This window comes from Postia placenta (genome assembly GCF_002117355.1).
Source record: "Postia placenta MAD-698-R-SB12 unplaced genomic scaffold POSPLAscaffold_2, whole genome shotgun sequence".
In the NCBI taxonomy this organism is placed as follows: Eukaryota; Fungi; Basidiomycota; class Agaricomycetes; order Polyporales; family Adustoporiaceae; genus Rhodonia; species Rhodonia placenta.
The window spans coordinates 1,187,722-1,213,113 of NW_020169833.1; the positions used below are offsets into that span (position 1 = coordinate 1,187,722).

Sequence of the window (25,392 nt, forward strand, 5' to 3'; positions counted from 1 at the left end):
CCCGTTTTCCAAATGCTGCATCCACCAACAATCCGTCTGCGCCGAGTCACCCCGTATTTGCCAAGTCTGCCGTAACTTACATCCTATTGCTCCGCGCCTCGCCGCTTCCTGGCCGCCATGCCCACTCTGTATCGTATGTGCCTGAACATTCCTGGCTCCCCCGCTGCTGTGTATACCTCGACCCGCATATTCCTGCTACGACCCTCTTTTTATTTCTTGTTTTCCTTTCCTTTGTGTGTTCTTCTGCTAGCAATGCAACTGCAATCACCCGGTATGGTAACACGTATCTCCAACAAATTTTACCTGGCTTTCTTCCTTGACGTGTTGCGCTTCGCTGGATAGATGGTTCCCCGCGTTGCCCTGATCCTGTACGCGGCGCTGTTGGTCATGTTCTTGCCTGTCGGTTATTTATTCCCCTTTTGTGTTCCGTGTTCATTCTCGTAATTCTCTCTGCATATCCCCCGTCGCTTCCTAGATTGTCCCAAAAGCAGTGCATGCCGACACAAATAAATAGAGTCTTTGCCCGGAACGGAGCTGTAAACGACTGGCGGGCTGGCGCTTCGCGGGGGTCTGAGCGCGCATCGTCTGCTGACGCGGGGTATTGCCTCACGCCCGCCAGAAATGGCAGGTGAGAAAAAAGATGAACCACCCACTGTATCCGGTGACACAGGAGAAGGCAGCAGCGGGGAGATATAGAATTCGTGGCGCCGACTCGGACTCATACATGTGGCTTTCCCCGTACGTACCCCTTTCGCACCCATCCGTCGACACAGGGACACGGACATGTACATGACAGGCCAGCGGCCGCTCTTCTCCCGCCTCCCGGAGCCCGCAGCATCATGCGAAGGCAAACCTTGACAACCCATGACGCAGGGCAAAAGCCTAACCACCGGGGATCAACCGACGGATCTTGGACACGCCGCCGCTGGATTATTGAGCTCACTCCCGTCTGTGGCCGCCGCGTGCGGGGGTGGACGACGGGTTCTCATATGCGCTGGCCCCGCGGCCCCAATCCTTTGCCCTGTCTCCCCAATCTTCCCTGACCCCCCACACGTGAGCCGGGCTCAGCCTCGGCGCCTCAGGGCGACCCTCCGAGTCCGCCGAGGCAGAACTCTCGCGGGTTGCTCCGTGCACGGAGTCGGCAGTGTCCAGGTCAGCGGGACGGAGCGAAGGCGCCCATTGTAAGGGACGCTGATCGGGACGTTGGTCGGCCTGCGATTGCGGGGAAGGAGCTTCCCATTTGCGCGAGCTCGGGGGAAGAGGGGCCCATTGTTCCTGCTCGGTATAGCTGTCGCTTGTCATCTCGAGGAGACGAGATAGGGCCCGCTTGAACGCGAACTGTTCATCCTTGCCTAGACGCTTATTAGCCTCACGCCCGGACTGAATAGGTATATGCTCACCGGAGAAGATAGATAGCTTGTCGAGCGCGAGCGGAGATGAGGGCGCCTTGGGTGCTTCTGCCATATTGGGCGCGTCATACGACGAGACGTTTGGGCGATAGACGTCTTGGGTCTCCGCTACTGCCTCCGCCATCATGACATCCGATGATTGTTGTTCATGATATGCCTCTTCCTCCGTCGCAGACGGCGCGTCTGGAAAGAAGAGTTGTTCTGGTTTTGCTTCCGCAAGACATACAATCCTGCAGCGTGCCTCGTACAATGCATCGATAAGCGAAATGAACCGCCGTGCCTGATTCTTGGCTGACATCCTCAGAATGGGAATAGAAGTAATGGCTACAGTGCGGAACGTCGATGCCAAAGTGATGTAGTCCGCTGGCCCTAATGACTGGATCGACAAGTGAGTCATCATCCACATTACGGGAACCTGCACTAGTTACCTCGTCGCAGAGTTCCGCAAAAGAAAATTTACAAACAGAGCCGATTGCCCAAGGAACACGAAGCGAGCGACCGAATACTATGACTTGCATTGACCGCGGCGCTGAGAACCGGACCAAGTTAGCGGATCATTCGCAAGATGACGAATATCACGCACAGCATTCGACATCGGCGAAAGCTCGCACCTTCGTGTCGAACTCTCTCTCCTGCCCATTCACGTACCATGTCTTGACTTTGGTCATCGTCGCTCGAGTGGCGCGCCAATCATGCTCGCTTCGCATAATGTATACAGGGCATCTCGCCTTCAGTGCTTCAACGAAGGGTTCTAGCCGTTCTCTTTGAACGCCATTCTTGTAGAGGTCGTCGGGGACCTTGTTGGAGCTGCCCACAATCACGCCGCCCATGCGCCAGAACCAGGAGAGCACATCTGCAAGAAGCGTAGCACTGGACACGTCTAGGAGCTGTACCTCGTCGAAGACAAGAAGCCAGTGCCGAAGAATGAGCCGCTGTGCGACCGCAAATGCTATCGTCGGTTGTACTGTCCCGCCAAAAGAGATACGGCTATTTGCTTGGCGTGTCCATCTCAATGGCAAAGACCCGGAGCGTAACAGTGCTCGCCAGCGCTCCAGAATGGACTTGTTCCAAGAGAGGGACGGCGAGTCAGACGCAACAGACCTTGTGGAATGTGTCGCTGCCATGCGGTGCCGAGTTTCCTCCCAGACTGCACGGTATATCTCTAGTACGAGCTCATTGTAATGTTTACGAGCCTTGAAAGGTGTCGGTATGGCAGAGTACCACAAGTCTATGAGAAAGCTTTTGCCAGAGCCAGGCGGACCAGTTAACAGAAGACCCTAAGCCGGTGTTAGGCACGCTCGACCGGCGCAACGCAGGCTTGCCTTTGGCGTAGTCAGGTCTGCTATTTCCTCGGCATGTGTCCGGATGCGTACAAGGGCTCGATGATCCTCAGCGGCGGAATGTTCCGGATTTGATTCGTGCAACCACCATGGTTTGCAGCCGTCATTGCCTTTGGATTCTCTAGGATCAAAATATTGAGTTGACAAAGCTGGAGGGGCGTAACCACCGAGTTCCCTTTGTAATCTTCTAAGCTTCGATGCGGGAACCATGAGTGAGCGACGCATTTTCCATAAATTGCTACTCAACATACCTGCATGATTACTCTGATCTGTTCTTCGTCATAACGGATCTTACCCGATGAAATGAGTCCCCGATATCGCTCAAGGAGGTCTATTTGTTGTGGTAATTGACTATCTCGTGGTTTGTCGTCGAAGCTCGATACGCCGTGATTCTGGTGCCAATCGCTGCTCGCGCGGATCGTAGTTCCTCGAAGGCGAAGCGCACGAATACGCGCCGTGTCAATGGCACCCGCACTGACTGCCAGAGGGTTTGCGGAGACCACGCGGATCATGATAACCCTGCTGATACCAGAGGTGAATCAAGTAGTGCATCAGTCGTACATGAGGTCCTGGAGCACTCTTGTACGATGGCGAGTAAGTAGTCTTTGGATACGGAAGCAAGACCGATAAGAGGTCGGTGCAGGATGATGACGGATTTGCTTGTAGTTATCTATGACTCAGTTGACTTTACCGTCCGCTTCATTGGGTCGGTGGCGTAGTTGGTTATCGCATCTGTCTAACACACAGAAGGTCCTCAGTTCGAACCTGGGCCGACTCATAAGGGGATTGGTGCGGGCGATCTTTTGATTCCTCCATCTTTTGCACTCCGCATAGTGTCTCTGAACCACGCAACGCGGTGACTGCGAGACAGTCGATACTATATTTGGTCATGATCTCAGCCACCTAGCTACCCGCCTATAGAAGGCACAGGTATTTCGAGCTCATGTCTGTAACACTACGGTCTGCATTGCTGGTCACTTATGGACATGGGTGACAATAAATCCATATCTAGTATATGGTGGCACTGAGTAGTTCACACAAAGGATATCTCGTAGACCTTATCAGCAGATTTTGCGAAAAGATTGAGCAAGGTATGTGCGAGCGGCTGACTTCTCCAGGTAGCCGAGACAATGGTGTCAACAATTATTTTCCTTCCCAACTTAAATGTGTTCCTGACACTTGCCAGAAAACTAGCTTATGTAGCATCTCCGGTGAAGGTAGATCGTCTCCGTCATTTTTTATTGGTCTATGCATTTTGAAGATGACTTGGAGCAAGTATCAAAGTTTTGCCCTGCTCCCAACAAGCTTCTCGAGCTCCCTGAACTTGTAATAATGCGTGAGGGACTCCGGATTGGCGACAGTACCGCTGGGTTTGAGATTGGAGCCAGATACAATCTGCTTGACCGCGATCTCTATTTTCTTGCCGTTGACCGTATACTACGGGACGAGACAGCCATGTATCAAGACGCATTCACGACTGCTGAGTGGTAGGAGACTCACCGGTATGTCTTCGACGGAGAATATGTAGGCAGGGACATGTCGAGGGCTCAAGGCCTTGCGAATCGAGGACCTGATCTGGTCCGTGAGGTCATTGGTGAAGGCATGTCCGGGACGCATCTTGAGGAACAGGAGGACACGCTCGTCGCGGTCCTGCGGGCGGCGCTGCCCGATGCACAATGAGTCGTCAATGGCGTCCGAGAAGCCCTCCAGCACGGAATAGATCTCGGCGGAGCCGAAGCGCACGCCACTCGGATTGAGCACGCCGTCGCTGCCAAAACATTAGTATGTCACGACGTGAACATAAAACCGGCATACCTGCGTCCCAGGATCATCAAACCCTGTGTCTCCGGATTTTTGACGATGAAGTCGGCGTGATGCCATACACCTGCACGCAGCTCAGTGAGTGCTGGCACAACGCGAAGGGCTGGTTCGGTATACCAGGGTATCGATCGAAGTACGCTTTCCGCACTTTCTCTCCTGAATCATCGCCCCAGAAACCGAGCGGGAGGGAAGGATGCGGGCGGGTGCACACCAGCTCGCCGGGCATGCCCGTGTCCTCGACGTTCTTCCCGTCCGGATCGAAGATCTCGACTTTCATTCCCAGAAGTTTCCCTTGAATCTCTGAAAGCGAACGTATGTGGACATCAATCTAGTCTGACGCATGAAGCAGACCCTATACCGACCTCCCGCATATACAGGCAGTGTAGAAATGCCACCAACGACTGGGTGTCTTTAGTACGTATCATTGGTGAATGGATGCTGTCGCTCACATGCACCGCAGATATCCGTTCCTCCAGAAACTGACAGGATCTGGAGGTCCGGGGTAAATGCTGTCTGGGTCCACTCGAACATGGGTGGTGTCAACACAGAGCCGGTCGAAGAGATCGCACGTAAGGCGTCGAACGACGCGACCTTAGCTGGTGGCCTTGTGAGACGCTGCACCTGACACGAGCAAGCATATCACATACACGGCTCAACGCCTTGTCCCTGCACCTCGCTAAGGAAACGCGCGCTCGTGCCGAATATCGTAACCCTTGCGCAGGATCGTCATCTCCGAGGCGTACACCGATATGTGAACATGGATGACGCACCCTTCTGCTGACAAGAACTTCAAGAAGTGGTGGACGTTGGGGTAGAACGGCGAGCCATCATACGCTATGATGCGAGCACCGCAGGCTAGGCCTTGTAGCATGTACGGCCACATCATCCAGCCCGTCTATCAAGTAAGTCAATCGCGTGTCGGCGACTGGATTAGTTGGGGACATACTGTGGTGTATTGGAAGTATGTATCATCGCTGCTCATGCTCATTGAAAGGCGCATGTCTTTCTTTGCCTGCAGGAGGACGCCCTGGAAGAGGGGTATGAATGCAAAGAAGTAGGGAGCTATACATTCAACGTACACCTGCTGTGTGAATGATGCATTTGGGAGGGCCGGTGGTACCTGAGGAGTACAGAATGTACAGCGGGTGGTTGAATGGGAGCTGCTCAAATTGGAGTTCACGGTTGTCTCCGGAGGATAGAAATGCGGACAGAGAGATACTGACCAAGGACGCAAGTCAGTGCATCTCTGCGCCTTAACAACAGCAGGAGATCATACCTCTTGGGAACACCTGCAGCCGTAGAAGGAGAAAGCTCCGTGCCGGTCTTCGCACTAGGCAATAGGACAACGCGCTGCAGCCCGTATGAAGCCAGTCCGTTGGCCACCTCTGCGACTTTCGGTATGAGATCTATCGTCTTTCCCAGCCAAGTAACCTCCGTTTCTGAGAAGACGATCTTGGGCTGAATCTGCTGGTATCTATCGAGGATGCCCTGTACAGCACGTTGCCTATGTGAGCCAGATCGACTGCGTGGAAAGCACAGAGCAGGCCGACCTGGGTGCCCATGTCGGTAGCAGTGCTAGAGAAGATGGCACCGATACTTGCGGAGGCCAGAGCCAACACTACGGCATCAATGTGGTTCGTGACAATGGCTACCTCGGAGGTCAATGAATGGCAATGAACATTCAGACGGGCGAGTGTTACCGGCAACTCTATCTCCCTTGCCCACACCGTTCATCCTGAGCGCGGCAACCGTGATTCTGACCAGCTCACGGAGCTGCCGGAACGTATAATGTGAGATAGCTCCTGTCTCTCTAGCGGCGGTGCACGCAATGCCGTCGTCATTTCGATACAACAGGTTCTCCGCGTAGTTCAGCCGCGCGCCAGGGAACCATGTGGGCAGCTCTTTCATACGGCCGTCTTCTAAGATCTTCAGGACGATCAATTAGCGGGCACATGGCGCGGAGATAATGGAAAGGACGTCACCTTGGTAGGAGGCACGGAGTGCAGGATGCCTACAAACTCCCAAACGTCTAGCCAGAACTCATAGTCTTCTACCGAATATCTGTGCAAGTCATGATAGTCCCCTACATTGCGTGGCACAGGTGGTCTTTACAAGTCGGCTTAATGTCATGAGCAAACACAGACATACTAAGGTTCAGACCGTGTTTCCTGTTCACCATGCGCCGGAACGCGTCCAGAGACGTTCGCGCCGGATTGGCCGGCCGCCACAAGAGCCTCGAGTGAGCAAAGTGGGTATCCATAACTTCCAACGTGAGCAGACAATATCAGACACCGCTGGACACCAGAATATCCCAAGTGAGCCTTCGCTAGTCAGATATTCGCGCGAATGTGAAGGTGCTGCTAGTATGTCGCGGCGCTTCCACTGACGAGGTGGAAGTCAAAAGCAACCGAAGCAAGTTCGGCATCGCGAGATTAGAGGCAGCTTTGACAGGGAAACTTGGGATCTGGAGGTCAGGTGTGCATGATGGCATGCAATTGCGGTGTGCCTTCTCGGGCGTTGCCGCTCCCTCAAATGGCAGGAGGCAGTCGGTTACGTGCTGTTCAGCAAGTTCTCCTCCCGCCAGACGCACCATTGCCTCACCTTTCTCGCCGACCACGACCCTCTTTCACGCCCTTGTATAAGATATTGCATTCGGAACTATCACACCAACCACTTTTGACTTCGTCCACACGGGGACACGATGAACGGACACCATCACAATGGAGACGCGGCGGGCAAAGCAGTGAGCTACGAACGCGTCCAGATCGTGGACGACGAGAAGAGATTTACGTGAGTTCCGCGTACACGTTGGCTCTGTGAAAATCTGACAGGTCACGTCTCCAAGACCCGACTTGACACCTCAAATTGAGCAATGGGGCCTGCACAATGCCGGGTTCGACTATGACATGGTTGCCGTCTTCGGGTCGCAGTCGACGGGAAAAAGTAAGCATTGAGTCTCATATTGTCTTGATCTTGTATGCTGAAGGCAGTCCAAACAGGTACATTGCTTAATCGACTATTCGGCACCAACTTCGACGTCATGGACGAGACGAGACGGCAGCAAACAACGAAGGGTGCGCCAATGTCCACGCGTGAGAGCGTTCTCGGCTAACGCCCTCTAGGCATTTGGATGTGCCGAGGAAAGGGCATGAACGTCATGGTTATGGACGTAGAGGGCACTGACGGTCGAGAACGCGGAGAGGACCAGGTATGTTGCTGTGGGAATGCTACACGTCTCGGGAATCAAACTACTCGTAGGACTTTGAACGCAAATCCGCTCTCTTCTCTCTCGCGTCATCGGAAGTCCTCATTGTGAACCTCTGGGAGCATCAAGTTGGTCTGTACCAGGGGGCGAACATGGGCCTCTTGAAAACTGTATTCGAGGTTAACCTCGGTCTATTCGGCAAGAAGACTGCCGACGGGTATGTCAAGTGTCGATGAGATTGATGTCCGCTCACCATGGTGCTAGCCGCAACCAGCGCACAATGTTGCTCTTCGTTATCCGTGACCACATTGGCACGACACCCCTCGAGAACCTCAAAGCGACACTCACCGCAGACATGCAGAAGATCTGGGAGACACTGTCGAAGCCGTCAGAGCTGCAGGACCGCAAGCTATCGGACTACTTCGACCTGTCGTTTGCGGCACTGCCGCACAAGGTGCTCGCCGCGGACAAGTTCGAATCCGAGGTGCAAGAGCTCCGCAAGCGATTCGCGGACAAGTCGCGGGAAGACTACGTGTTCAAACCCGCCTACCACAAGCGGATTCCCGCGGACGGTGTTGCGTTCTACATGGAGGGCGTCTGGGTTTGTCCAGTTGCTCATGATGTATGAGCTTTATTTGTTCACATTCTATGCAGGAGCAAGTTCAAACGAACAAGGACCTGGACCTTCCGACACAACAAGAACTGCTGGCCCAGTTCCGCTGCGATGAGATCTCGACGGTGGCCGTGACGGAGTTCAACGAACAGGCAAAACCTCAGCGACGACCTATTGAGTCCGGCAAGGTCATCGAAGGGCTCGGGAGCATGATGCGCAGCTGGCGATCAGGCGCTCTAGGTATTGCTTGTGCTGATATTGCCCCGCGTACCATAGCTGATGCACGTTGATCCTCAGTCCGCTATGACCGCGACGCGTCGCGTTATCACCAAGGTGTGTACAAGCGGAAACGTGCAGACCTTGTCGCAGTGCTCGACTCGACGTTGTCCCCCCTTTTCCTTGGACAATTGAAGAACCTGCACAAGTCGTCTCTCGTCGCGTTCAAGAGCGAGATGCTGGACGGCATGCGCGGTGATGGGTACAACTTCGCGGACATCGTCGCCACAGCGCGGGACCGGTGCAAGACGCGATTCCTCCAAGGCGCCCAGGAGGCGCTGGTGGAAGACACAGACTGGAGCTACGACGATGAGCTGAACCTGCTCAAGGAGGAGGTGCGAAGCCTCGCAGACCAGTGTAGACGGGATGAGACCAAGAAGATGGTCAACGTTATTGAGGTATGTATTGGCGCGAATGCTGCATGTTGCTCGCCTGAGTGAATCCTTTCATTTTCAGCGGAACTTCAAGAAGCAGATTTCGGAACCTCTTGAGATCGCACTGAGCAAGCCTGAGCCCGACATGTGGGACAGGGTTCTGACTGTGTTCCGCCAAACCCTGGAGAAGGCCGAGTCGTCATATCTGGCCAAGGCGAAGAGTGCGCACTTGTCCTCCGTGATATAGTCATGGTCGTTGATTCGTGGCTACCCAATTCAGGCTTTGACTGCACTGATGAGGAGAACGCAACTTCCCTTGCTACGCTCAAGAAGCGAGCTTGGCTGACTCTTCGTGGGAAGGTCGACGAACAGACCACTGATGTGGCCTTCTTAACCAAGCTCCGTGCGCATTTCGAGGAGCGCTTCCGGTACGACGAGCATGGTGTCCCTCGGGTGTGGCGGCCAGCAGATGACATTGATGGGGCGTTCAAGAAAGCGAGGGACCAGGTGTGTTGTCTTGGACTGCCTATAGGTTCTGGCTGATCTCGTTTCGCAGACTCTCGAACTCATCCCTGTTTACTCCAGAATCCAGCCTCTCGATCCCTCTCTTGAGTATACCCTCCCGTCAGAGACGTCAGACTCCCTGACAGGATCGGACGAGTTTGATTTCCCGTCCACGCTAATTATTTTCACGGAGACGAAGATCCTCGACCTTATGTCACGCTTCCGGCGCGATGCGGACGCGTACTACGTCGAGGCGAAGCGTAGCACGGTGTCCAGCGTGGCGCAAATACCTTACTGGATATATATGGTACTCGTCGTGCTTGGGTGGAACGAGGCGATGGTCGTGCTCTTCAACCCGCTGTACTTCACAATGCTCCTCTTTATGCTTGCTGCTGCGTATGTTGCGCCTCCTTGATTGACAGTGCTCACACTGATTTACTCTCTAAGGTATCTTACCATACAGTTAGGGATGGTCGGACCCCTGTTCCAGGTTACAAGAACTCTGGGTAACGAGGTGCGTAGCACAGCGACGATCATGCTGAGCATCCCGCGCTGATCATGCTTACAACAGATGTATCGCCAAGTCGAACATCGTCTGCGCGAGCACTTCTCTCAACCGGCTACGCAGCAAGTTCGCGCATACGCTGCTGAGGGCGATGAAGTGGAGCGGGAGTTGCGTAGGAGCAAGGCCGAACCAATGTAAGCATTCTTCGGTCGTCGGTACTTGATGGACGGAATCTCTCGTCAGGATGTAATTATTGGTTTGCTTGCATATTCCTATTGACATGATTCAGTTGGTGTGTTGAGCGCTATGACGCAAGGAGCCAGAGCACAAGTGCGATATCTGTCGTTGAGACGATAATCTGTGTTCTCAATAGACAAGCTGACACTCGAAGCATGATCTGGGTTTCGGTACAGGATCATGAAACCAAGAACATATGAAGAGCTGCAAGAATGCACACGTCGGAGGTTGCGACACGATGACGAATACAGTTTACATGATGTCATCCAGACGGAACTCAATCTGCAGGAAGCATAGAGTCAGCCGCAATGAGCAAGGCGGGAGGTATGTATAACGCACTTTGTCGATTGCCTGGTCAATCATCACGCCCAATCGCCGACTGAAGTCAGACAAGTCCTCGTAGACTCTGGGGCCGCAAATCTTGCAACCACCCGCTGACTGGAATGCAGGACCCAAGATCTCGCTTGTCTGTACCACGGAGCCGGAAGGAGTGATGGCTAATACGTCCACGGCCCGCTCCATATATTCTGCCCACCACAGGGTCGTGCTCTGAGTGCTCTGAGGCTGACGAACGCTCTTGCTTTTCCTCGGCTTCTCACGAGGAACAGCTCCGTCCCGACTGCAGTTGTTGCATTCTATCCAAGCCCAAACTCTGGGTTTCGTGATGACCTCGCCCCAAGCTTCAACCTGGGTCGTAGTACCCTCCGGCGGTGGAATGGCAATCAGCGTGCCCGCGGTGTCGGTAGCGATGGTGACTGCTGTGTAACAACACTGCTCGTAGTAATACAGAAGGCGATACAGCGTGGATGCAGGCAGGAGCTGTAGCTCTTTGGGCACACTAGGTGATGGCGGCCAGAGCTTGCCATGGACACACTGTCTAGCAGCGGCACGAGCGATCTCGGGGAGATCAAGATGGCAGGCGATGGCAAACGCATGTAGTGGTGTCGATCGGATGGACGCTGTCAGGATGCCTTCAAGATGCTCTGCCACATCGAGCATCTCGTACTTGCGCGCTGCCTTGATCAGGGGAGTCAGATATTCCGTAGGGAGTGAGTCGAACTGGCGGACGCCAGGGTATACGAAGCGTAGGAGGGCTTGGAATGTTACACTGCTCTCGGTGATGGGCACCACAGGGAGGTCGTCTATGCGTTCCTCGCCATCATCGGCTGCGCTGGGACAGGGGATCGAGAATGTGTCCTTGAATATGGGGGATGTGAGCTTGAGTATCGTTTTGTGTAGGCGGAAGATGATGCCGTCGGCGCTGCGAATGACGACATCCGCGTCCTCACTGTTATACGTCTCGTGGGTGGAGTGTGCTGGCTGCGCCATCGTAGTACCTGACAGCTGGAGGGAGGGGAGAATGCGACCCTGATGGGTTTATATAGATTGCTGAAATGGTGAGACTATCATGTATTCGAGGTATCCGAGTCAGCAGTGGCAACATGAGGCATCCATGAGGACCCACAAAGCCATAGTATACGAATTTTTAGAAGTAGATTCTCCTTCTCTGTGCTGATAGGGTCGTCTTTGGAGCAATCAGATGACCTTCATCAGACATCCTGTGGGCCACATGGGGTGCGATTGGTAAATTTGAAAATGTCCGTAGGTGAAATTTTCCAAGGAAATTGGGCGAGCCCTGGTTTCATAGGGAACTATGGAATCATGGGCGGAGCATTTTGCGGCGAATCAGTGGAATCTTAATTGAAAGTGCTTCATTGTTGACTAAGACAAGGCACAGGTTGTTTCCTGCAACAGAACAAGAGGTTCGATAAAAATAAGTAGAGAGGTTGTTATACGCAAAGACAAAATCACGACGTACAGGATCTGCCCATATCGGGTACTGTCGTCAACCTATCGTGCTCCTCTGCTGAGGGAATAGGATAGCTCAGAAGGCACTATGGCCGCCCATGGTCATAAAATATGACAAGGAAGTGACTATTCCGCTCGGTACCGAACAACCTGTGTGACCAGTGCGGCAGCGTACACCCTTTAGACTGCCCACTTGTGTAAGGAGCAGAGACAAAGACAACGTGAAGTACACTGAGACTCCATGTTTCTCATAGGCCCTGAACCGTCCAGGAACGACATAATTTGTCTGCCGTCTAGCTGTGCAGTGCAATCGCTGGGCCCTGGCAGATACCGAAGCTCATATCTATATCTTCTCATGAATTATTTGCATCTGATCTATCTTGTTCAACCTGATCCAGTATTTGTTAAGTGCCGCAAGGAACGTACACTCACTGGTAAATAGCGTGTGCGTAGCCTCTATGGAAGTTGTACGTCAGTGCTTACCAGGAGCAGGTTTACTCATGTCATGCATCCGCACTACAGTGCTGTGAGGGGGCAGCGATATTGGAATCGGAGGACAGCAGTGCTATCACGATATGTTTGCATGGAGGTTGCGAAAGCGAAACACGAGGTTGACTTTGTGGCGCGATAGCACATACAGCTGAATCTCGATCCGAATGGTCGCTATTAGCGCTCGCCGGACTCTTCAGTGTAGGCCCGCGCTATTATGAATCTCCCTTCTCGTACTCCAATCGACACGTTTTACTTTGTGACAAAAATGCAAGTAACAACGGAAAATTGCAGCTAGTCGACGACGACGACTATCGTACGACGTTCAGACAACCCGATGTCTGACGTCCTACTGGACGCTCGCAGTATTGGGAGTTCAGTGCGTGCGTATCAGGCCATGCCGCTATACTCATCGCTTCATATGGCGGGCAGCTGAGCTGAGGTGAAAGAGCACGTCCCTGTCGCCTTTGAGTGTAGATGTTACAAGGACATCTTCGATGAAATCAGGTAATTTGGAGGCTACAGGCTGCCGGCGGTGGTTCTTTTTGTACGGGGCGGCGACGTGCAGCTACAGCCTGAGGCAAAGATTGCGAATGAGATGTGGTTAGGTTTGACGTGGTCTGTTGATTCTACAGGTGTGTGGCCCAGACAGATGTAAGCCGCATGCGTTACACATGCTGTGTTGGTACCTGAGCGTCCATCCTGTTGACGAGGTGGAAGCTGTCGTGCTGCATGGACACTCCGCTTTTCATTGGGAGCCCTGCTCTTCTGTTTTCTTCGTTCCTGAGTTTCGCGCTCCCTTCTTGTGATGTGAGTATCCAGATCATATGATGCGAGCCGTGGCTGTACGCACCTTCAATTTATGGGGAGGTGCTGATTCTGAGGATTTGTCCGGAGAGTATATTCACATCAAGGGGATTTTTGGTCTTGTAGAGAGACCTCAGCCCTAGCTTGTCAGCCAATGCAAATCGGCCGAGCATGGGGGCGGGAGAGCAGTCATTGAAAAGACATAGAAATGCCTCCATAACCTGAGGTCGAAAAAGTTTCATTGCGACTGGGACCGCAACAGGCACTTTTCTGGCGGAGAGGTAAGCACACATCAAGTTATAGTATGCAATTGATCACGGCTGACCTTCTGGAACTCTGCTTTGAGAGATCCTTGTGTGCTTAGGTCATGATCCCATTATTTTATTGATGACCTCTCCATATCTCGAGCGGGAGCAAGTGGGCCACGAGTGGGCGAAGCCAGCCACAAATGCGGACAAATCGCTGTGGTTAATGATGGGTGTCCTTATGAAGTATGTGAGCTCCAACGTCTCAGGATGGTGTAGTGCAGTTATCAGGAGGTCTGGACGGCCTGCTATGTAAAGAGCTCAACTGACACATCAATATGCAGGAGGCGGATGGCATCAAATCGTGGCTGGCGCATACGTGAGTGGTGGGTGACTTTGGTCGAATGTCGTCCTCCTTTTATTCTTCCAGAAGACGTATTCCACAAGCTTTGTGTATCTGCGGGCGGCGGTCTGGACAAACGAAGGACGTGTGGGCTTGCCACTGTTGAGAAAGAAGTTGATCAAACATTGTCCCATTATACTCCCGAACGAGGTAAGTCGGCCTTCTTGCCGGAGGTCGGTCAAATCTCTATGTCAATGTACTAAACAACGCAGCAACTGAGGGCAATGCTTGCCTTGTCTGCGACGGTGGTCACTAGTGTGGTGCTATAGCATCTTGGGGTCCGTCGCCAGACTATCCATAACATACATCTTCTCAATGCGGTCGCCGAAGGCCTCCTTGATAGCATCATCCATATTTTCCTTCATTTTTTCTCCCCGCTGGACTTTCCGCGTGGGGAGGTGAATACTTCAGCATTTCCGGGGAAGTCGCGAGTCACACATTGTCATACCCTATTATGTTCCGGGGACCTGTGCGAAGGGAGGTTAATCCAAATAACGAGCAAGACCTTGTGCATCCGCCCGTCGGAGCCTGGGGGCCTCCCTAGATAATGACGGCGGTGGTGAGTCAATATCCACATTATGAGAATAAAACACTTCACATTCATTTGGACCATAGCGATGCCTTCATCGACAGTGAAATTGTACCCTGAGTAAATCTCAGTTGGTATGCGCGTTCCCACCTTCACAGACGCGACTTACCGGCATTCTGCGTGTCGGTCGAAAGATGTGTCTCGCAGAGCGAAGCGTCGAGGTTCGACGGTGCGTGCCGGGGTATCGTCAAGATACAGAAGTTCATCGGGTTGGCCGCCGCGGCCGCAGTCAAAGCGCCGACTGCTCTTGGGATATCGTCTTCAAAAAAGGATACAAAGTCAGTCAGTTGTTTATGAGTGACCTGACAAGATACAGAGCGGTACATTATTTCATACTGACATTTGGGATAGCGTCACGATGTTTTGTCGGGGACATTGGTTGTCGTGGAAGGACAATCGGAAAGCCAGAAGGTAAAGCAATTCAACTTATTCCATTTTCCTCATTCATAACGCAATATGCAGCCAAGGATACTGCAGAACTCAACAGACAAAAACGGAACTTGGTAAAGACTTGGATACAAAAATTATCTCCAACTCCGTTGAATTAGAACTAGAAGTTCAATCGTGAGGACAGCTTAGCGAGACACCACTTAGCAAGTGAACTGAGCACGCACATCCGGGATATGTTAACGGCTCTGGTGATTCTGTTAGTGAAGGTGCGTACGATGTCATTTTGGGGTCTAGATAGACGACGTTGGAACGATGAGTTTAGGACACAGGACATCATTTCATACTAGAGCGTGGTACGCGTGACGCCTGGAAGCATGAGCGTCGACTGGAACATCTGCGTAGTGAGGGCCACCGAAGTACTCGGCTTCGGGCTATAGTTAATAACTGCTGTGAGTCATGTATCCGTATATCGTCCTTGAAAGAGCATTTGTTAATGAACGTACCTGTGTAACCATCGCATTCAGGGATGATAGAGTTTGTGAGCTTGGATGTAGGTACCCTGTGAACGGCATTTGTGTCTGGTTTCTCCATGTGAGCCCAAACGTCCAGGGAATTATTCGTGTACACAGACAAGATACGGGGCCCGTCATGGTGGTTGAATATGTGGCTCGTGGAACTCGCCACGGGAGTGGATTTACCGGCTGTGGACGCGAGAGCAAGGTGGTACGCCTCCTCTGTGAGAGCGTCTGTTGAGTCGACAATCGATTATCGGCAGGATATCTCACTGTGACAGTGCTATTCAGCTCCTTTGCATTGGTCCTATAACGCTCTGCACGAGCGAGTGCATCAGCTTGGGCCCTGGCGGACCTGTAAGTGAAAACGTCCATCGCGAGCTGGCCTCGCTCTATGCGCAGCCTGCACGTATATTTGATTGCGAACGTCATCCAGGAAACAAATGCGACGCACCTATCGAACTGTGCTCTCCATCCAATTCTTTCTCGCTGATTGTTGATAGTGTCTTGAATCTCAGCGTAATGTACGGAGGCTTCACTTAGGTTGGCGTCGCCTTCATAAAGGCGGCTCTGGTAATCTATTTTCAACGAGCTCCTTGGTCTAAGCCTGACGACCAGAGTAGAAGCGGTGAACAATGCTGGTATGTCTGCAAGCATCGGATATAGAGGGATGTGTGCAGTATAATTGTACAGAGGAGGGACCAGGATTTCAATGATGGCATTGAGAATGTGGAACTTTTTTTAGCACTCAGTTCATAGAGGATGATTGACAAGCTTGTCACATATGTCAAGGTATGTCCTCAGCTTTGGGAATTGTAGGGGCAAACAACTTACGACGCACACCCGAATGCCATAGTGATGGTCGAGACAACAAGTGTTGTCTTCAAGGTGTGAACATGATTGAACAACAAGTATCCGCGGATACCTGATCCATAAAAGACTTCGTCATCGCATAGCAACATGGTCATGTCATGCATCCAATCGCAGTGTTTGTTATATATGGAGCAGGCATCTCCGGATCAACAGCCGTGAGACCGGAGTGTTATCTTCCACGGACGCATTCGCACAGGACAAGGGCTTTGTGTGACACATGATCGCGTTGATACAGGCAGACTAGACCAATCAATCTGTGTATGCGACAGGACAGAGGCCTCTCTTGTTGGCCGTGATACACATAGTACTCGAAGGTAGTTTGATCGCAGATATACAAGCGCAAATTGAGATGCGAGAACACAACGCACACAAGTACTCATTCCCAACTGGTTCTTACAATTCTGGAGGGTGATTAGTATGATCGCAATACTAGACATCACAAAGCCTTCGCTTTCACTCGTCGATAGCCTGTCCTAACAGTAAAGGGAACAAGGTATCCTCAGCATTGAGCTCTACCTGATCTTCGCTGTATTCTACGACTAGAAGTCAGCCACCAGATAATCGTTTTATACGCGGATTGGTACCGTCGCCTATGACAGACTGGCCACTAAGCCGCCTAATTGGCATTAACAAACTACTCAGCACAGATTCTATGATAGTACATGGGAAGAGGTAATGGTCGTCAGAAAAGATTCTGTATACCCGCGTATACACGCAAGGACTCACTGAGACTGATTGTTCGATTTGATGAGTAGACTGCACTGTGCTGCAAACGATCGGGCCCTCCGTTGAAGTGCAAGCCTAGCGCATTCTCGGGAGTGTGAACAATCATACGTGTAGCCTGTAGATGAGTCTTCTTCATATCAACTGGGTCTGTGCGCGCTGCGGATGAATGATTCAGCGAAGACTGGACATTGGCATACCAGAACTGCCTCACATCGTCTTTCTTGGTCCTTGAGGTCAAAGGCGACCGAAGTCTTGACCGGGGCGCTTCGCGCTGGCAGGTATATACCTCAGTTTATGCATATATTCAAAGCAATGGGACTCACAACGTAATTTCTCCTTCTCTGATACGGCCAGATTGGAAATGTGAAAGTCGGAATTATCCTCCACCTGCTGTACTGTTTACATTTTCAACCAAAGGAAAGGAATACTAGCCATCTCCGGGTCAAAACTCACGTTCTTGTTCACCCTCGATACCAATATCCTCACCAGACATCTCGATATGACGACCTCTTCGACTCTCACAACGACGTGCAAGCTCCTGGAACTCGTAGGTTAGAAGCATGCGCAATCAGCACCTGGGCATGTACACACATGTGAATTTTGATTGAAAGTAGTGACATCGCACTTGAAACTCTCTGCCGTAGAGATGCCAGCAAGTTCGGCTGACGACCTCGATCCATATCCGGAGAAAGGAATCAGTTTCTTTCTTTCTGCCTTCAACCTTGACAGATCTTGAGTATGGAGCATGCGCTGAGAGTAAGAAGCAGCTTTTGCTTACACATCGAGAACAGTGTTCCATTCGTTAAATTCGGGCTGAGTCAGCTTGAGACGACATTGCTCGATCAAAACTTCGGCCTCTCGTTGAAGAGCATCACATTCAAAGAGGAGACTTTGGTAGAGATTTCTGCGCTTGGACCGGGTGAGGATCTTCAATGAGAGGCGTTTGGTGGTCTTGGAGATGCCAGCTAAGAGCCCTTTGAAACTCATAGCTGCCGCGAGGACGACAATAAGGATGTCAGTAAGAGCGGTGTGGATAATTATGGTCCTCCGGGAGAGAAGGAGTGGGAGTTATAAAGGGTGACATAAAAGCGTCGCATGGATACGATGTTGTTGTATTCTAAGGTTCCAGCGGAGGAACATATTGATGACTCGGCAACATGGCCCTTCGAGAGCTAGCGTCTGGCAGACAGAGTGCGAGAAGCAACAAGGTAGTTGAGCCCCTTCGAGTCACTGAATGCAAGATCTGCCAGAGCATGGTGATACGATTGAGATACTACATAAAGATCCTTAGACGTATAACTAATGCGAGTAGGAGGCTCCGTTTTCAATCGCCGCTGAATCAGGGAGGACCCACAGGGACCCACAGATCAAGCGTCATGTGATGCTGATCGAAATTCCCGCACTACCATTCATCCACTTCTCCACGTACAACAGTAAGTCCATAGACCAAAAGGCTGGTTCAGCTAACGCGAGCATGTTAATTTACATCAGCGATATCGTGATAAATCAATTGTTGCACAAACTTCTGACAAGGAGGATAGTCGGGCCGTATTACAAGATGCTAACACACTTAGCAGAAGGGTCTCCCTCCAACCTCCTGGATATAGTCTGTGACAGACTTCCACTTCCATACCTTCTGTCCCGGGTTGACCAGGTCGTTATCGTTGGTAGAGAAGTCCATCTTTCCCTCGGCGCTCAGGAGCCTGTCGAGCAGGTCATCGTGAACCGTGGGCTAACGTAGACGAAGGAGACGCTTACATGAGGTGACGAAGCGGATGTGGAGAGGGAGATTTGAGCTGTTCCTCGCGTACTAGGGCCTTGAATTTCTCGTAGTCCTCGGTCTTGAGCACGATCTCGCCGTCTGACGGTACACCAAGTACCTTCCGAACGTTCTGCACGATGTCGCGCACCTCGCGATAGCTTTTATTGTTACCGGCAATGCGTACGTGGTCGGGGACACGGGAAGCAGACTCTGGGGAGAGGGAGAGCAGCGAGAGCTCTGCGAGAGCGCGGCCGATATCGAGCTTGGCCGTGAGCGCAATCTTAGTGTCAGGAGAGCCAACCACAGTATACGTCATGTTTGCCGTATCGAATCCCACTGTAGACACGATTGTTAGCACTCGTAAGCTACCTGTTCATCCGACAACAGTACTCACGCCACGGCTGCAAGTCCTCATGATGATGTCAGTAGAGCGGCATTAGTGCAAGACATTGCCACTCACGCCGAGAGAACCTTCTAGGAACATACCGGTAGACACCGCTACGATCTTAACTTTCCCTCCGGAGAGCTGACGAACATAGCTGAGATGCTCTCGCTTCTGCACCCAGCTAACATCGTCCCAACCCGGGAAGTCATTCCAGCGAAGATCACTGATAGACGAAGAGGTCATGAAAGTAGCCTCCACGGCACAAAGAAAGCACTTACGAGCCAAACTCTGACGGGAAGTACACCTTCACACCACTGTTCAGCGCGGCTTCGAATATAGCGTTGTGATAGTCCACGGAAGCCGCAGCGTTCGCGATATTGACAACGGCATCCACACCCTTGAATGCCTCGGCAAATGAGACAACAGGTTCAGCGCTGTTGACCTGACGGAGCTCTGCCCCTTGTTCGGCCAGTGCTCGAGCAGCGACGGTCGAGGCATCGCGCACGACGGCGACAATGCTGGCGAAGTAAGGCCGGTAGTGGGTAAGAAACGCCTTCGCTACCTCCTTGCCTATTTAACAATAAGTGTCAACGGGTCGTGGGAGAATCGGAGAGAGGCGCAACAATAGACCAACCTAAACCACCTGTCGCACCCACGATGGCAACATTATACTGGGCACTGGGAGCGAGCTGTAAAGACATTGTGCAAAGGGTGAATATGCGCCAACACAAGGTTTGTAGAGATAAAATGAGTTCTGAGATGCAAGATTGCGACTGCACTCAGGTCCCGTTATATACCCAGGTTCCGCCTTTAGCGCCTTTTGCAGCATATCCACAAGATACTCGAACTCTAACTCGGAACGATGTATGTATGATCGATCTCTGTATAGGATCTTGGTCATCGAGAGGACCGCAATCGGAAATCTTACTCAGCAGGCCGTATGATCGAAGGGAAGGCCGGAACGATGTAAGACTCACATCGTGTTACGAAACATTGCGTACGTATCTTGATTGATCATGCTACAAGTATGGTTTTCTGTTGGTCAGCGATACCGGCCTTACTGAAATAAACATTCCTCGACATGTGATTATCTTGCATTCCTTGTGAGGCGTCTATGAGACGTGAGTACCAAGTAGATGAAAGCGGAGACGAATCAGTTGTCAAATTTGTAAGCCTTAGACGCTGTTGAGCCATCCTGATTGTTTCGGTTCTACCAGTCTTGCTTTCTTTCGCTCCAGAGTTTGTGTTCGCTATGTAGCTCACAGAGACCTAATATGCAACCGATGATCAGACAACGAGTCTGTACCTTGCAGATTGTTCATTACACAAGAAAGGAACTCGGATCGTTTATCCGTCAAAGCCGTGGTCACGATTGCCATATATGGCAATGAAAGAATTTCCAGCACAACTTTTACAAGTTGTGAAAAGGTCGTTTCTTTGCATTGTCAATAGGCTAGTGGCGAAAGAATATGATTTTATCATCATCAACAGAAGACTTCGAATATCTAATACACAGCGAATTTGAAAGAAGCTGCTAGGACCCATACCTGCCTAAAGATTCCACCGAAGTTTAAATCCGTCCCTTGACTATCGTGTCTCACACTACCATGTGTTGCCTCCACTCATTCATCCACATGTGCTGCACTTTTTACTAATAGCCGTCTACCGTCATTGTATCTAAAATCCTTGCTTTGTGGACTGCCACGCCTTCTCAGAGATATGCCATCGACAGATCGCCCTTCAGTGGGCTCGCAGCTATTTCGACTTCTGCTGTCTTCGTGCGGTCCTATCTGTGCCATACACGAACGCTTGCGATGGCTATGGCTACTCGTCAAACTCTATATTCGTAGACTGGGCTGGGAGAGCAGTCGCAAGCGCAAAGGTGACGATCGCAAACAATCCGATAAAGACGTTCACTGTGGCGTAGACTTTGGGCCTAGAGTTGAAAGAGCGAAATGGGGCGAAGGAGGTGAACGTGGAGCGATATGTTGCAGTAAAGAGCCCGTTATCTCGCATCTAGGTCTCCACGTCGAACACTACGACCGTTCTCCCCGGCTACCCAGCACAGGGGATGTTCCAAGCCGCCCAGCATCCCGGCCAATCTCTACTGCATACCCGGATTCTGTCGATTGTAATGGGAATTATGAGCCGTACTCAATCTCAGTGCAGAATGCGTCCCAGTCTTCTATCGACATCGGGCTTGCGACGCTGAGCGAGCATGGAAACCACTATCATGAACCTCGCTACGACCACCTGGCGCTGTCTTCCAGACCGTCGTCTCGGGCCTCTTCGCTGCATCGGAGAGACCGAGGTGTATTGAGAGACGTGTCAAGACCAACTAGCAGCCGCGCTCGTGCGCGCTCGAGGTCGCGTGTTAGGTCTCGAGCGCGAGACTCGCCTGCGGGCTCGTACCGTGGGTCCCGGCTGTCGATTGCATCGTTTCCACCCGAACATAAGTCTACTACACATAGTGGACTCAATCAGGCAATACCGGCAGGGGACAAACCGTCTCATGCTCCTGTGGAGCCAAGGAGGATCCAGACGACATACCCGATTTTGCAAGTCAAACGATACCACAAAGGCCTGAAGATGTATGACATCTCATTACTTCCATACTACTTAGTCTCAATCTCAGGCGCCAGAGAGAACCTAGACTCCAATTACGTAGTGAAGCCTATACAGCTATCGTACCCGTTGTGAGTGCCTTCGCAAGGGACGTCATTCATGTCACTTATGTTCACAAGCGATGACGTGCCGGATGGGTGGACAGCCTTGACGCACCCAGAGGGCGCCCGCTACTTCTATCATGCAAAAAGGGTACACAGATTGAGTCAGATTCATATCTCATGTCTCACTACTCACTCAGCGGATCTACACCGACGCGTACATAATGGACCCAGAAATTATGGCTGAAATCGACGATTTCATAGCACTGCTCCAACATCTGTCGAATGGTCTCGAGTTTCAGATGGGGCCCAGCATGGAGCTCGTGTTGGAGCTGGAAGACAACACGAAACCAGATAGACTGACCAAATATCACTGGTGCTACTACTTCGTTGACAGTGATACTCGCACACTCTTCTGGTTGCAAGAGTATGAGGTCTACGACGAGTCCCCTTGGGACGAATTACAGGGTCTAAATTCTGCATCGCACATAAGTACGTCTAAAGCTTCTGCGATTGCCATGCGATACATGTTGAGTACTGACTGATCGCCAAGGGTATGCGATTGAAGAGATGTACTGGTACATATGCCTACTTTCACGTACGTGTCATAGTTCCGCCCATTGTATATTTGCTAACCTTGACCTCGTACAGGAGTCCGATATCACAGTCATTAATCATACCCAAGGCTTCATTGGGACATGTTCCCATTCAGGCACGAGCCTTCCAAGGAGCTTGTCCATGAGCTTCAGAGCATCATAGTGCATTCCACGGCTGGTGCGTAACCAGATCTCATTGTGTGGCAGCGGCCAGATGCTGAGCCCCAAGCAGACCAGCTGACATCCCCAACTTCCACGATACCTTATAATACTGATGAACTACAGAAAATGATGGCTATAGTTAAGAACGCCGAAGGTAGGTGTCTATGAAATGCGGTGCCGCTGGACTTCTTATATCAACACTCAGAACTCGGAAGCAATCAGCACATTGCTTGTGTGATCGGTGAGCAATTCGAGTTTTCAATGGCTCTGTTGTCCACAATTACTAAGTGTTATTTGCAGGTCGTTTCATGCACATATTTGGTACGTTTTACCTCCACGCAAAAGACCCCTTGCCCACACTACCTCCAGCGCATCAACGATTCCTGCATTATCATGGACAGAAAGCGGCTCGTTTATCTCGCGACCAGAGTGTTTTCAGCGACGCCCATGAACATCGAACGCCGTTGATTTCCATTCTTGCACCGATATTGTTCAATGCGCCAGATGTCCATCTCAAGTCGCTGGAGAACATCTGGATCGACAATATTATTACGCTCATACCCTGGAGCCAATTCATGTCAAAGCTACAGACAGACTGGCAGGAATATGTCCTCTTCGTGAGTCTACGCTAGATCCGTCGTTCATCACTTGTTGGAATAATATATTCTAGTCTACTGTTCTGCTGAATGCAAACATATCCTTCATGACTATCAACGATGTAGACCCCGGAACAGGAACAAGACATCGGACTCCCGCACAAATTGCGAGTTTCGTATCCACAATAGCCAGCATCGGCAGTACGGTTATTGGCCTGCTATTGATCCGGCAATACCGCCTCAAGCCAAAGGACACGGCGCAGGATGCCGTATGTCAATGTCGCGCGCAGATGTTACGCCGTTGCCTGATTTCTTGTGCACAGCTCAATTACCTGACTAGCCGGCGGCATCCAACCCTCGGTTTGGAGACACTGGCAATCATGTACAGCCTACCGTACGCTCTCCTCATGTGGGCGTGAGTTACACATTAGTGCTGCCTTTGTTCGGGTTGCTTGACATATCGTCCACAGCATGGTGACTTTCCTCGTCGCATTCGCCTTCGAGTGCTTCGAGACAGCTGACGAGCCATCAATCATTGTCAGTGGAGTTAGTTGGGGCCTGGTTGGTATCCTGATTATCTGGTGCATTTACACGTCATGGGAGGGTGGCGAGACTTCGGTTCGAGAATGGATCCTCTCCCACTGGAGCACGTTCCATGCAATGATGCTGGATAAGGGACTCTGGCCACAAGCGATGGTCACTCGACGGCACATCGCAACGCCTCAAGCGGAGGAGATGGAATTTGATGTAGCATAGCTCTGCACTGGTCTCGATTCTCCATTCATGCGTGACGATACGAACGTCAATGGAGGAATGTATCATAAGTCACTACTGTCATTCTTAGGTGTATACGTAGTCTTCCAAGTGCAAACTCACAACAAATCGGGCTCAGTGTTTATACAAGTCCCAGAGGCCCGATCAGCGCCGGGCGAACCTGCTGTCGTCCAATGCCGACTGCGTGCATTTTTGCAGAAAATATGGATATACACCTGAACATGTTAGGTCTCAAGCAACTCCACACTTGTTATGTGAAAGAGCAGGACGGAATGAGCGAATCGCGATCGGCAGCGTGGGAGGCGTTGAGTTCCTCGATCGGCAATTATATAGGCGCCCTAATCTTGCCTCTCGCGTTTGGCTCCTTTATGCTATTGTATACCCATCTGCTAACATAGATCAAGCTATGGCGAAGAAAAACAAAGGCCAAGACTCTACAGTCACGATCAATGGGGTCGCAAACAGAGATATTTTACAACGCCTGAACTTCCTCTATCAAGCTAGCACCTACTTGAACAGCATCGCGCCCCACCCAACCGATGAACCTATCACGAACTATATGGGAGAACCATTAACTTGTAAAGAGCGTAAAACTGAGATGCGACGACAACAAAGGCATCCTGCGACTACCTCTGACCTCTCCCGGAGCTACGTCAAGTCTATGAAGATCATTGGACAGAAGGCCACGGTCCGAATGTACGTATCTTTTGTACACGCCTCGCAAGTTACTGACATCCAGGAATAGGGATCCGAGTGTCAAACGCACGATCTGCAAGAAATGCAACACTGTCATGGTATCTGGGACTACGGCGGACGTGCGCATACGAAGTGAGTGATAGTTTCGGTCCCGTGCCTTGTTGCAGCATTTATCGAGCTGTCCCGAACAGCATCTCCTGTACACGGGCATGTAGTCTGCTATATATGCAAATCATGCTCGACGTCTCGGCGCATTCCTGCCCCTCCTGTGCTTGATCCCGACGCACAACTAGACATACAGCCATCTACCCCAACTTTGCCAGCACCTATCGTACCCGGTCCTGAGGAAGAGCAATCGACGGGAGACGCGATGCAAGTGGATACCCCCGCCCCAACGGTACCCGCCGCGGGACTGAAAGGAGTGATCCGCAAGCCCAGAACAAAGGAGAAGAAACGGCCGAAACCACGATTACTACCACTATTCCAGAGGAAGGGGCATGTTGTGTTCAGAGGAAACGAGAGACTGGAGGACGATACAGCCACCTAGAGTACAAAGTACTCCTGTGTTGCTCACAGCTGGTGAACCTGATGCCAGCCGTATACGTCTTTGACTAATTGAAAACCCCCT

General features: G+C 51.5%; 8 protein-coding genes and 1 non-coding gene across 9 annotated transcripts; 4 read left to right on the forward strand and 5 right to left on the reverse strand.

Annotated features, from left to right (window-relative positions):
- Positions 1-939: 939 nt before the first annotated feature.
- On the reverse strand, positions 940-3,261 carry POSPLADRAFT_1052687 (hypothetical protein; the record flags this gene model as incomplete). The annotated part of the gene is made up of 6 exons (XM_024480303.1): positions 940-1,352; positions 1,401-1,785; positions 1,838-1,938; positions 1,993-2,686; positions 2,783-2,941; positions 3,001-3,261. The coding sequence occupies 6 exons, from the start codon at positions 3,259-3,261 to the stop codon at positions 940-942; spliced, it is 2,013 nt and encodes a 670-aa protein (XP_024342810.1).
- A 192-nt stretch (positions 3,262-3,453) lies between these two features.
- POSPLADRAFT_t21 lies at positions 3,454-3,527 on the forward strand. Its single transcript has one exon. It is a non-coding gene; the product is annotated as a tRNA-Val (tRNA).
- A 500-nt stretch (positions 3,528-4,027) lies between these two features.
- POSPLADRAFT_1043540 (hypothetical protein) lies at positions 4,028-6,830 on the reverse strand (the record flags this gene model as incomplete). Its single annotated transcript, XM_024478336.1, has 14 exons — positions 4,028-4,186; positions 4,250-4,517; positions 4,565-4,634; positions 4,688-4,870; positions 4,970-4,971; positions 5,214-5,282; positions 5,341-5,465; positions 5,517-5,597; positions 5,650-5,788; positions 5,847-6,058; positions 6,121-6,218; positions 6,271-6,496; positions 6,553-6,653; positions 6,719-6,830. The coding sequence occupies 14 exons, from the start codon at positions 6,828-6,830 to the stop codon at positions 4,028-4,030; spliced, it is 1,845 nt and encodes a 614-aa protein (XP_024342811.1).
- Positions 6,831-7,156: 326 nt separating this feature from the next.
- Positions 7,157-10,340, forward strand: POSPLADRAFT_1177465 (hypothetical protein). Its single transcript, XM_024488509.1, has 13 exons — positions 7,157-7,360; positions 7,416-7,513; positions 7,570-7,644; positions 7,693-7,778; positions 7,829-7,992; positions 8,040-8,376; positions 8,430-8,628; positions 8,686-9,062; positions 9,121-9,259; positions 9,319-9,545; positions 9,595-9,938; positions 9,990-10,056; positions 10,114-10,340. The coding sequence occupies exons 1-13, from the start codon at positions 7,272-7,274 to the stop codon at positions 10,243-10,245; spliced, it is 2,334 nt and encodes a 777-aa protein (XP_024342812.1). The 5' UTR covers positions 7,157-7,271; the 3' UTR covers positions 10,246-10,340.
- A 441-nt stretch (positions 10,341-10,781) lies between these two features.
- POSPLADRAFT_1131607 (hypothetical protein) lies at positions 10,782-11,613 on the reverse strand (the record flags this gene model as incomplete). The annotated part of the gene is made up of 2 exons (XM_024484111.1): positions 10,782-10,903; positions 10,986-11,613. 2 exons carry the CDS (start codon positions 11,611-11,613, stop codon positions 10,782-10,784), a joined length of 750 nt encoding a protein of 249 aa, XP_024342813.1.
- A 2,378-nt stretch (positions 11,614-13,991) lies between these two features.
- On the reverse strand, positions 13,992-18,114 carry POSPLADRAFT_1043542 (hypothetical protein; the record flags this gene model as incomplete). The annotated part of the gene is made up of 17 exons (XM_024478337.1): positions 13,992-14,223; positions 14,344-14,442; positions 14,505-14,577; positions 14,736-14,885; positions 15,241-15,270; positions 15,520-15,748; positions 15,802-15,931; positions 15,983-16,175; positions 16,370-16,409; positions 16,770-16,802; positions 16,918-16,940; positions 17,128-17,242; positions 17,325-17,398; positions 17,451-17,522; positions 17,581-17,665; positions 17,719-17,848; positions 17,906-18,114. 17 exons carry the CDS (start codon positions 18,112-18,114, stop codon positions 13,992-13,994), a joined length of 1,917 nt encoding a protein of 638 aa, XP_024342814.1.
- Positions 18,115-18,697: 583 nt separating this feature from the next.
- POSPLADRAFT_1043543 (hypothetical protein) lies at positions 18,698-19,975 on the reverse strand (the record flags this gene model as incomplete). The annotated part of the gene is made up of 5 exons (XM_024478338.1): positions 18,698-18,830; positions 18,886-19,225; positions 19,376-19,497; positions 19,553-19,844; positions 19,909-19,975. The coding sequence occupies 5 exons, from the start codon at positions 19,973-19,975 to the stop codon at positions 18,698-18,700; spliced, it is 954 nt and encodes a 317-aa protein (XP_024342815.1).
- Positions 19,976-20,993: 1,018 nt separating this feature from the next.
- Positions 20,994-24,050, forward strand: POSPLADRAFT_1130945 (hypothetical protein; the record flags this gene model as incomplete). Its single annotated transcript, XM_024484007.1, has 10 exons — positions 20,994-21,970; positions 22,019-22,091; positions 22,141-22,432; positions 22,494-22,518; positions 22,653-22,714; positions 22,987-23,019; positions 23,068-23,315; positions 23,369-23,563; positions 23,618-23,709; positions 23,765-24,050. The coding sequence occupies 10 exons, from the start codon at positions 20,994-20,996 to the stop codon at positions 24,048-24,050; spliced, it is 2,283 nt and encodes a 760-aa protein (XP_024342816.1).
- Positions 24,051-24,474: 424 nt separating this feature from the next.
- Positions 24,475-25,311, forward strand: POSPLADRAFT_1133002 (hypothetical protein; the record flags this gene model as incomplete). The annotated part of the gene is made up of 3 exons (XM_024484285.1): positions 24,475-24,764; positions 24,814-24,896; positions 24,956-25,311. The coding sequence occupies 3 exons, from the start codon at positions 24,475-24,477 to the stop codon at positions 25,309-25,311; spliced, it is 729 nt and encodes a 242-aa protein (XP_024342817.1).
- Between the last annotated feature and the right edge of the window lie 81 nt (positions 25,312-25,392).